A 12,472-nucleotide genomic window follows, 5' to 3' on the forward strand; every position below is an offset into this window, starting at 1 on the left:
CATGAAACATGAGTCAATGAGTTTGACTCAAAAACTACACAAGTAAATCCTGATAGCAATATCACAAGGAAAGGATAATCGGGCTACTCCATTAATGCACATTTAAAAATGAAAGGGTTTGTATTGAATGGTATTTGTGCAAAAAATATTGATAATAGTTGATTTTTAATTTTTTTTTGCAAATTCAATATCAAAAATGGATTTTCTCCTCACTCTTTTTAGTAACAACTAGTAGAAACACAAATATAAACTTTATTTAAATTTTAAAAATATGCAAAAAAATTCAAACTATATATCATGCATAGTAGTTGGAAAAAAACTATAATCTTATTAGTCAAATAAAAAGAATAATTGCATCTAATGGATGCAATAGTAATTGTGTATGGTAAGAACTAATAATACATAACATTCACTTTACTTGGGAAAACCAATTAAAGCAAAACATCCAACCCCTAAAGAGATAACAAGTATGTGTTAATTGCAAAACAATCTCTTGAAAATCTTCTTTAACCTATCACCATTTTTGGTACATAATAACACTTCACTTACATGCCAAATCCCTATGACATACATTTAGTACATACAACAAAGGAAGAAAGAAACCACAAAGTAGTTTTTTGAACCAATGGTCACAAAGAACCCACAAGACCTATACTCCACTATATATTTATCCATTAAATCTAGACAAAGACTACAAAGGGGCTTCTACTTCACATATTTCCTTATATCCTTCTATATGAAAATACATGCCTCAGGATATCTCTCAAGTTATTGTTTATTATTATTTATTAAGCTTGTGTAGAGTTGAATCAAGACCTTTCGATAAGAGATTCACAATTTACAGTTGTATTGTAGACTCTTGCCTCTTTTATTTTTACAATATTGTAAAAACATATTATGCCAATAAAATCAAAGAAAACCTTTGATAATATAATAATTTAAAAATTATACTTTTAGTTTAAAAAAATAAAGAATAAAGAAAGTGATAAGCGAGTATTTGAATTTTGACTATACTCCACACATAATATTAGAATTGCAAAATATAAAATATGTATACTTTTACATTTTCACAATATTACAACATTATTATAAAAAACAGACTTAAAAAAAGTTTAATAATATACAAATCATAATTCTAACACAAACATATAGCAGCTCAAAATCTATTTGTGTCTAGAGAAGAGGGAGATGAAGTACCAAAACATTGAAGTCATAGTATTTGGGAATATTAATGTTCATAAAACAAGTGCTAAACTGCTATTTCTCCTAGTGTAAGCAAAGCACTTTTCATCTCCACATTAACAAAACATTGTTTGAGGATCTGTTTCAGTGTGAGAGATTAATGGTAACCGAGTTCCTCACACAGGAGGCCGATGAGACGAAGAATCTGAGCAAAAAAATTCAATGTGAAGCTCAATTCATACAAGGAAATCCGGGAAGATGGGAGATTCCCAGGCGTCCGGATCGGCCTATTCACCATACAGATTGCAACATACTCTGGCCGGCCATGGCGGCTCCGTGTCATCGGTTGAATTTTCGAAAGATGGGCGTTTGGTAGGCAGCGGGTCTGTGGACAAAACCATCCGGCTGTGGTCGTCCTCAACGGGCGCATTTGTGCGCTCTCTCCGTGGCCACACAGAGGGAATCTCGGATGTAGCCTGGTCTTCTGATTCGCGCTATATTTGCTCTGCTTCCGATGATAAAACCCTAAAGATTTGGGATGTCCACACCGGGGACTGCGTTAAAACCCTAAAGGGCCACACTAACTTTGTCTTCACTGTCAATTTCAACGACCATTCTAACCTCATAGTCTCTGGCGGTTTCGATGAGACCGTCAGGATATGGGATGTCAAGACCGGGAAATGCCTTAGAATTATTCATGCCCATACAGATCCCGTTACGGCTGCCGATTTTAACCGCGACGGGTCGCTGATTGTTTCCAGCAGTCATGATGGGTCGTGTAAGATATGGGATGCGTCCAGTGGGAATTGCCTTAAGACGCTTATTGATGACAAGACGCCTGCCGTTTCTTTTGTTAAGTTTTCGCCCAATGGCAAGTTTATTCTGGCTGCTACACTCGATGATACCCTGGTATGTTCTGTTTATTTCTTAATTTGGCTATTGATTATATTTCCTAGTTATTGTTACTGCCGAATCTTTCTAAGACAAAGTAGATGTAGCGGTTTATTAATTGATGGGTTCCCATAATCCATTGGTTGCTTTTCTTAGCAGTTTCTGCTGCTTATTGGGGTGCCAACTGTCAGTTGCTAATTTTGGTTTATATTCTCTTTTTTAGGGAAGTTTTGGTGTTTTGTTTTTGCAGATACGTAGGGTGTGATACTAATTTTATTGTAATGCGTGGAAGCTGTAGAATTTGCAAGTTCAATTTTTTTATTTTACTTTCAGGTTTGTAATGTAAACGAGTTTTCAACTTTTGTTATCTCTGTGTTCTTTCACGGTTTTCAAATAATGACTATGGAGTCAATTTCCTATTTTTTGTTTGATTGGTCTGTTTAGCTGTTTGTTTGTTCTCTCTTTAGCAGCAGGTTTGCTGTGGGATCTTTATTTAGTAGTTGAGCAGAGTTACTTTGGAGACCTGCATGCAGAGGACAGATGCTTAATCTACATTAGTTTTGGTACTAGAGCAATATTTGATGGATCAGAGGGGATTCCACATCAACTCAGGGAGAAGGGTCAGGAGGAATGTAGGCCCTCAAAGGAACACTTGTGAATCTCTTAGAAGAGTAGATACCGTTGAGGCAATATTAAAATTGGATGAGTCTCAAGACTAGGATAACAGATCTTATGGCGAGGCTTATTGAGGCATTGACAAACCAGAGTTTTAAGATAAAGGTCGATATTTCTGATTTTGAAGTTGACCTCAGCCCAGAGCTATATTTAGACTGGGTTCAATAATTGTAGAATTACTATGACATGGAAGACAGATGAAGGTGGCGAGAGTGAAAATTTGGAAAAAAATTGACATTAAATTGAACTTAGATAAGTTTAACAATAAATTTGACAACTGAACTTAAAAGCTTCCAAAACAACCAACATGCAAAAATTAAAAAAAATGTAGAATACTATAACATCTAACATCCACAAAACTAAAACACGAGACCCCAAGATTTTTGGTATCGTGGAAACCTTTGTTAGAGGGAAAAATCACGTTGGGGTTGAGACCCACAATATTTTACTGAGCTCTATGAAATATGGCTTGTTAGGACCGATAACAATCACCTTGTTAAAGACATACCCTGTTAGTAGTATCTTAGCCTTGTTAGGAGTTAGAGAGAGTCTTGTTAAAGACTACTCTGCTAAGAGATTTAATCCACAAGCTAATGTTTTACCCTGTTAAAGATCCTGCTCACACCATTAAGCATGATCCTGTTAAGGGATTTAGTCTGCTGTAACTGCTAGGGAACAACGAGTAGATTGATCTGACAAATAGCAACAATGTCTTGCTTTAACAGATTCAATTAAGCTCACTTCTTCCTCATATGCAAATTAAATCCTGTCCTGAATCACACTCCTTGATTAACAATCTGTTATCACCACACACACGATCTTTACTATCTTCTCTTCCACACACTCTCTTCTCTTCATGTATAAGCTGTTATTAATACATTCTCTTAATTAGGGTTTTCTACCGCCTTAACACTTCATCAGAAATTCAAGTTTCCCTCCTTACAAGTCCTCCAAGCAAGTTGGAAATGATCGCCATCTCGCACCAACCACAGGATCCAATCATGCATCAATTTGTCAAGAAAGTCAAAATGTGTTACATTTCCCTAGGTTCAATCACCTCTTCATGAATCTTTGATCAGCTGAAAAATACAAGTAATAACTTTTCGCATCAGCGTTGACATGTCATTATATATCCTACTATTACTGATAGATTCCACAAACCAACTTGTCTTTACTGATCAACAATCTAATAGACTGTTCTTCACTGTTCTCTCCGTCAGACATCAGAATCCAATAACTTCATTTATTGATAATCAAGCAATGCGTGGTTGCAATAACAATTTGCTAACATCATCAGGATCCTATAGCTCCAACCATACAACCTGATTACTCTCCTGTTGAGTACATTAATTTTTTTATCTTCTCTGTTCTTGCTCCTGTTCCTGCACTGTGAACCAGTTTCCTGTGTTCACCAAACTGATCATAACTTGTACCATACTTATGATTATCATGTGCAATTGTAGAAGTAGTATAAACAACATGTTTAGACACTATATGCATGACCGCGTACCATAATACATGCCATAGCATGCCCTGCAGCTATTCTGTCATGACTTAGTCAATGAAGAACACATAAATTAACCTTATCAGCATCCTTCCATTCAGCCTTGTTGTAATGTCACACACGTGTTGCATACTCTTGTTGCCAGCAATGACAACATAATGCCATTACCAATCTCCCCATGATCTTCAACAAATGACAACAGCTGGTTATGATTTTGTTGGGTTTAGATAGACGATCCTTGCTTTAGAGGATGGTGGATTTTGGATTACTAATTGAAGTTGTGCCATGATGAGAATGCTTAAGAAGATATATGCTGGTTGGGTACAGATAATCTTTCATGGTGAAGATACAAATCATGGGGCCAATGGAAGTTCCTATATTCTGCACGTTTCCTCAATTGAAGTGGGAGCATTGGTCATGGCCTGGATAGTAAATCACGATGTCATTACACCAATAGTTGCAACTACAATGGCAACAATGGGTGGAATGTCCTCCTGGCATGAGTGTGTTACCCAAAACTTAACTTTAGCTGATATATATTCAAAACAAATTAAACCAAAAAAATAATCTTATATATTAAAATAGAATAAAACATAGCTCTTAATATAAAAGTTCAAACAATGCAAAAATCTAAAATAATATTTTTAAATTTCTAAAATTTTAAAATTAAAATAACTCTTTAAGTACAGAATAATAAGTAATCAAATACAAATAAACTATTTAAATAAATCAAAATAATTGTTAAATAGTTCTAAAATAAAATAATAATAAATATAGTAACTTAAAATTGATATCGGTTGGCATTTTTCAGATAGATGTATTCGAGATATTGGGTGCTGTGATCATTTTGCTTTGATATAATAATTTAAAACTGATATCGCTTGGCATTTTAAAGACAGATGTATTTGAGATATATATATGAATGATAAGCTTTTGGATGTTGATCTGATCATGTAGTGAAAACTTTTGTGATGGTTTGTAGTAATCTGCTAGTGGATAGGTGCTGTGATCATTTTTCTTCGTGAGTTTTTAGTTGTTTCAAAGTTGCCATTGGAGTATGGTTCACATGAGATGATTGATAGAATGCTTATATCAATTTTGGGTGAGGCCAGATCTCTTGTTTTTTGAAATCACATGTTGAATGACTCACTTGATGAGGTTTTAACAGTAAACCTAAGAAGTCTAGACCTAGAGTTAAATGTGAGTTCAACATGGAACAGTTATGGAGATTGAATCGGAGAGGCAAAGCGATCTTATGCCTCTCTCTCAGTCCACTTGGCTGTGAGTTTTCTAATAGGTGGCACCTGGTTGTTTTTTCAGATGCATTTTTTTTCAGTGTCTCGTGCGTTTTTGAGCTGTGAGCTGTTAATGTTGATTTTGAGGACTTGTTTAAGGAGTAGATACATAGTTATGTTTCTTTTATCTCCTTATGCCTGGGTCTTGAGCTGTAGTATGAGTTTAAGTGTAGGGGATGGTTCGTGGCTTTGAGCATATTCCCTTGTTGTGGGAAATGTTAATTTGTTTGCTCCTTTGATAGAAAAGCATATATCTATTGTTATTTTTATACATTAGGAAAAACTGGTTGTATGCATGGTTACAATCCGACGTGTCCCGTCCCCAAACCCCCTGTCTTCTCCTCAATGTTTCCAGGATGGTGGGATACAAAGGCGATGTCCCCCACTTGTTCCCAATTAGCAGAAATTGGCCAAAATAACAGGAAACGGGGAACATTTTGGGCTAGCCTTCCCCTACGGTCGAGAACCCAAGCATTAAAATAAATAAATATAGTATTTTCAAAATTTTGTTTGCTTCTATACCTTTGTATGAGAACCAAAACAATGTAATCAAATTTCAAATGTAGGGGAATCAAATATAGGAGAATCAAAACAGCCATTGAATTTCAAATGTATAAGAATCAAATACAGGAGAATCAAAACAGCTATCGAATTTCAAATGTATTGACTTCTGCATGTGGGTGATAGTGACTCAGATGGTTCTGAGTCTTTGGATATTGATAGCTCAAACACTTGGTTTCATAAATGATTGTATGTTGATGTTTGAGACTTTTAGATACATGTTTGAGAATTTAGGATATTGATAGAACATGTTTTCTCTAATGTTTTAAACTGCTGGCGTAATGCTTTATTGAAATTTATTAGGCTGTTTTACAGATGCTCTCATGGTTTATTTACATATTGATATTGTTGTTATCAGTTATTGACATCTCATGATTTATTTACATATTGAAATTAGCAAACTCTCATGTGGTTGAATATCTTCTCCAAGAAATTGATATTTGGAAGCTTGCCAACTATGGTCAATTGCCTATGTTGATCTTTTGACCTTCATGAACAACCAGTATGTAGAAATTGATAAATACAGTTTATGCTTCTATCTTATGTATGTCTAAGATTGAAAGAACATTGACAGTGCAAGTAAAGAACTAGAATGAGAGTGATTACAAAGGTGTGAATCACAAGGTGTAAGGTGCAGTACAAAAAAAAATGCTACCATAACAATGAGGGCGTACAGGTGGCAAGAGTGAAAATAAATAAGAATGATATCACCTTTAGAAGCTTGAAGAAGCCAAAGTGGACAAGTCTATTGTTAATTGTCACAGTGCCTTTAGGAAGATTGTCGTAGAAATGCTGGTGTGGTCACATAGGAGGAATAAATTACAAGAAGTTCTAGAAAGCTATATAAAGAGCTGTCTATAGCTTGAGAGTGCAAGAGAACAGTGCAATTGATGGAAAAATGGAGAGCCAAATGAAATATAGATTAAAGTTAAGCAGGGAAGATGGAGATAGCTGGAGTCAGTGAGCCATTTAGATTCGTTCCGAGTGGTTGCCATTGAAGTGGGCAGGGTCTAGGGGCCATATGCCTGGAAATGTTTGCTGAACAAGAAACTTTTATGGGATGCACTAGTGTCTGAAATGATTTGCTCTTGGAATGATAGTCATGGAACCTTAGAAAAACATAAGGTTAAAATCATAGTTGAAAAACTCGGTTTCGTCAATATCTCGGCTAGCTTAATTTTTTTGAAAAACATGGGTCAACGAGTTTGACTCAAAATCACACAGTTAGTCAATGAGTTTGACTCAAAATCACACAGTTAAATCTTGATAGCAATATCACAATTTGACTTGCTATGGAAATTATCTCCTACTTATCAATTGATGAGCTTATGGGGCTTAAAAATGAATGGTTCATAAGGCACAACACTTGGTGAAGGTTTTGTAAATAGGGTTGCAAGCTTTGGGTTTAACCACGGAGGAAACTTCGTAGTTAAGTGCGAGGCTGGAGTAGTACTGGGATGGGTGACCTCCCGAGAAGTACCAGTGCTTCACCCCTGTGAGCATCACCTAGATCCAATGAGTGCTAAGTGTAACATTTATTCTTATGAGAGATGGATTCATGTTGAATCACTACTCATGAAACATGGGTCAATGAGTTTGCTCAAAATCACACAGTTAAATCCTGATAGCAATATCACAATTTGACTTGCTGTGGAAATTATATCCTACTTATCAATTGATGAGCTTAAGGGGCTTTCTAATGAATGGTTCATAAGGCACAACACTTGGTGAAGGTTTTGCAAATGGGGTTGCAAGTTTTGGGTTTAACCATGGAGGAAACTCCGTGGTTAAGCGCGCTCAGGCTGGAGTAGTACTGGGATGGGTGACCTCTCGGGAAGTCCCAGTGCTTCACCCCTGTGAGCATCACCTAGATCCAATGAGTGCTAAGTGTTCCATTTATTCCCATGAGAGATGGTTTCATGTTGAATCACTACTCATGAAACATGGGTCAAGGAGTTTGATTCAAAATCACATAGTTAAATCCTAATAGCAATATCACAAAACTCGAAGTTGCCAAAAACTGGCACAAAACTTGGCAATAAATTGGCATTTTTATCGAACATTTGAAAATATATAATTTTTGTAGATATATATTAATAAATAATTATGAAGACCATAAATAAATATATTTGTCCTCTATAATTAATTTATAATTTATAAATACTATAAACTTATAAATGCTGTTAATAAACAATGCATATGCATATTAGCATTAGGAATAAATATACAGTATTATAATTTATTAAATATACAGTTATTAATTTATACTAATTTATAACTCTATAATGAATTTATTACCATACAATATTATACCACTTTAGTATTAATATATAGTATAATATAATAATAGTATTGTAAATTTACAAAACCAGTTCAAATAAATTAAAATTTGTAGATTATAAACTTATCTATAAACTCACAATCATCAATTCATAACTTATATAAATTTACACTTATAACTCTATAAAAATATATATAGTGATTTTGATGTGCATACAGGAGCATAATAGTGATGTGTATATGAGGAGATTTGACTACTATGGGTTGACTTTCCAAGTCATTCATTGGGGATGAAATTTGTCATGCTTAGACAAATTTACGTTAAATTTCCAAAAATGTTTTCTATAGCATGTTGAAGAGCAAAACAATTATGTGTGTATCCTGCAATCAGTACTCCATGTGATGGCATCTTTGACGCATTTCGTCGAAATAGTTCCTATGTCTGAATCTGTGCTTCTATGTTTTCTCAGCAGTCTGAATCTGTGTACCTTAATAGTCAGCAGCCTTTGCAGCCTTTTTGTTAGCCATTGCAGCCTGCGGGAAAATGAAAAAATTCTAAACATTTATTAGAAAACTTTATTGTTTTTCAAGTTGACTAAATCAACAGTTTTTTGACCCAAAAAACATAGAAACCATGAGTTTTTTTATCCCAAATGTGGTGCGATCTTTTCAAAATATCACGGGCAATTATATTGGCTGGCAGGTTTGCTCGCAATATCTCACGATATTAGCGATATATTGCAGTTTTTTTAAACTATGGTTAAAATAGTTTGATCAGTTTGACAAAAAGGACCATAAGAGGCAAGGTCTTCACACCATGGGGGTAAAGGCTAATTAAAGGCTGAATTGAACCTAAAAACACGCTCGGGGATGGACACCAAGTGAGCACAAAATATATTGTAAAATTGCAAAGGTACATTTGTCATTACAGCTTGTTTGCCTTGTTACCACTTATCCTTGTAACTGGGGGAGTCTTTTATAGCTTCCAATTTTCACAAGATTCATTAATTCTGAGACTTAAAATATATTCCCTTGGAATTCAATAGATGATCAGATTAGAAATTAAATATTCTGCAGTAACGAGAGAAATGAGGGTTGGTTAGTTTGCATTTTTTGTTGCTTTATCCACATGAGGGTCTGTTTCAGAAAATTATGATTTCTAGGCAATTCCTATTAACAACCTAACATTTTCAGCATTTACAACTTTCAGGACTAAAACAGTAAGGGGTACCTGGCATTTCCCACAATATTTCATTTTCTTCATATGTTAAATAAAAATGTTCTATTTGGATGCTAAATAAGCCATTTTTCCCGTTTTTGAAATTGGTCAATTGATTTCACACATTGCATATCCACAATGAGACTATTAAATTCCTATAAACAACCTAACATTTTGTGCATTTACAAGTTTCAGGACTAAAACAGTATGGGGTACCTGGCATTTCACACAAAATTGTGTTTTCCCTTTTGTTCATATGTTACATAGAAATGTTCTATTTGGATATGCCAAATAACTATTTTTGAAATTGGTCCAATTAATTTCACACATTGCATATCCACAATGAGAGTATTAAATTCCTATAAAAACCTAACATTTGGTGCATTTACAAGTTTCAGGACTAAAACAGTACGGGGTACCTGGCATTTCACACAAAATTGTGTTTTTCCTTTTGTTTATATGTTACTTGAAAATGTTCTATTTGGATATGCTAAATAAGCCAGTTTTTCCCATTTTAAAAATTGGTCCAATTAATCTCACACATTGCATATCCACATTGAGAGTATTACATTTAAATATGGGCAATGGAATTTGTTTCTCTTTGTTGCTTTCATATCTGGAGGAGACTTTGTTGCTTTTTTGAGAGAGGTGCTTTTAAATCAAGTCTCCTTTCGTTTAAACTTTGCTTACTCTAACTCTTACCATTTGATTATTGCAGAAGCTTTGGAACTATTCAACAGGAAAGGCTCTGAAAACATATAGTGGCCATGTCAACAGGGTGTACTGTATGTCTTCAACATTTTCTGTGACAAATGGAAAATATATTGTCAGTGGGTCAGAAGATCATTGTGTATACCTGTGGGACCTTCAGGGTAAGAATATGATTCAGAAGCTGGAAGGGCATAAAGACACTGTTATCTCAGTATCCTGCAATCGAAATGAGAATAAAATTGCTTCTGGTGCACTGGACAAGGACAGAACTGTAAAGCTTTGGATTCAAGATTCAAACTGAAGCTGTGTAAAATATAAATCTTGGAAGGCCTGTAGAGAAAATTACATGCATTGCCAATGGTATTGTCAGAGGCTTGATGTTGTTTTTTTCCTCTTGCATCTGGCAGAGGCAATTTCGTTCAATAGCTAAGCAGCATTATTGGTTGCCATCTATACCAGTAACCAAATAAATTAGATTAAAGTTACATCTTGTGATGTAATTGTCAGAATTTCTGTTGAAGACAGCAAGGCCTCATGATATGATTGGCAAAAATATCATCAGATTCTTTAAACAATTCAAGCCTTGCTAGAAGTTCTGGTTTTAGGTCACAGGAGGAAATTATATGCATTGCCAATGATAGTGTCAGAAGCTTGGTGCTGTTCTTTGTGTCATATCTGGCAAGGGTAATGTAGCTTAATAGCTAAGAAGAATTGTTGATTTTCATCTATACCACTTGTTAAACAAAGCAGACAAAAGTTGCATCTTCTGGCGTAATTGTCAGAATTCCAGTTGAGACATAAATGCTTCAATGCCACGATCAGCAAAAAATGGTAAGGTTCAGATTCTCTAGATGTTTCAAGCCTTACTAGTAATAAGCTCTGGTTTTAGGTCACAGGCTATTATTTTCCATCCCTCCTTTATCTTATATGCTGTATAGAGTTTTGCCAACACAATCTGTACTCATAAACACGTTTATAGTAAATTATTTTGTGGCCTTTATCTAACTTATCAGGCATTTAGATGATTAGTACATTGATTACCATATCTGAATTTGTTTTTCCAGTTATTCTTTACGGAGTCCCTACTCTTTTCTCTTTCTTGGTGGACTTTTTTTTGTATTATGGGAAACAGATAATAATCATGTCTTTATGGGTTTCAGACTATATATATAGAAATATCTGTCTTTATGGGTTTCCCAAAACCTTTGATTGCCAATTAAGAATTAGATTTGCTAAATATTAGTCAAGCAAAAGGTATTCACAATTTGAGTTACAGAGTATATAGGTTGTTTTTTCCTTGATTTATTTGCTGCTTTATGAAATGTCATGGAAAATATTCAAAGAAAGGATTTAGAACCTTTTTTATTTCTATTTTTTCCTTTAGGAGCAGGTGGGACTTGAACTCGACACCTTTTCTGTGTTAATAGAGTATCTCAACCATTTAAAATCTTGTTTAAGATTCCCATAATATGTTCTACTTTGAAATGAAATGAAAGGTTTTAATGACTTGCTTGAAACCCAAGCAGTCTATGAGACTGAGAACTAAACCACACTGCATTAATCTTCAATCTCTTTTCTATATGAGACCCCTGACTCTGAATTTTTGACAAGGAAACTGGCTATCTGGATAATCTTTTCTTCCTCAAGTAGCTGGTGCATGTTGTCAAGCTACAATGCCTCTTCATACCAAGCATTGAAATTCTCATAAGCTGGGCATTCCATGACAAATTAACATTCTGTTATTGCAGAATCTGCATGTTCTTTCTTCGCAAATTTCCTCAGTTATCTTCTACCTATCAGTTTCACACCCAAAGTGATGCAATCCCGTCCTTGGTTGTGCAACTAACAACTTTGTTTTCCCTCTAATAGAAGCTTCAAAATAGACTTTTTCACCGTGTTCCTTAGCGTAGTATACTTTTGTATGCCCAAACTTTAAGATTGCTTCTGATTTGATATAATAGTTCTTTAGTAGGGGACCTTACTAAAGCATATTTAATACCTTTTCCTCTTCAAGTCTAAATTATAGATTAGCAACCATTCTCATCTATCATTTATAATGTAAAGAGTTGTGTGAGTATACAAACCGCAAAACAGATAAATAAGCCTCAAGAAAAGTGGGAAGCGTCTATGCAGCCGACGGAAATCTCCTTAAAA

At 34.8% G+C, this 12,472-nt stretch overlaps 1 protein-coding gene across 1 annotated transcript; it reads left to right on the plus strand.

Moving 5' to 3' along the window:
- The first annotated feature begins 1,328 nt into the window (after positions 1 to 1,328).
- LOC149562785 (uncharacterized) lies at positions 1,329 to 11,325 on the plus strand. The gene is made up of 2 exons (XM_089826201.1): positions 1,329 to 2,091; positions 10,326 to 11,325. Exons 1-2 carry the CDS (start codon positions 1,441 to 1,443, stop codon positions 10,617 to 10,619), a joined length of 945 nt encoding a protein of 314 aa, XP_089682327.1. The 5' UTR covers positions 1,329 to 1,440; the 3' UTR covers positions 10,620 to 11,325.
- The last annotated feature ends 1,147 nt before the right edge of the window (positions 11,326 to 12,472 follow it).

This window comes from Cupressus sempervirens, chromosome 4, assembly GCF_028749045.1.
Source record: "Cupressus sempervirens isolate cs-2001-9-10 chromosome 4, ASM2874904v1, whole genome shotgun sequence".
NCBI classification, from domain to species: Eukaryota; Viridiplantae; Streptophyta; class Pinopsida; order Cupressales; family Cupressaceae; genus Cupressus; species Cupressus sempervirens.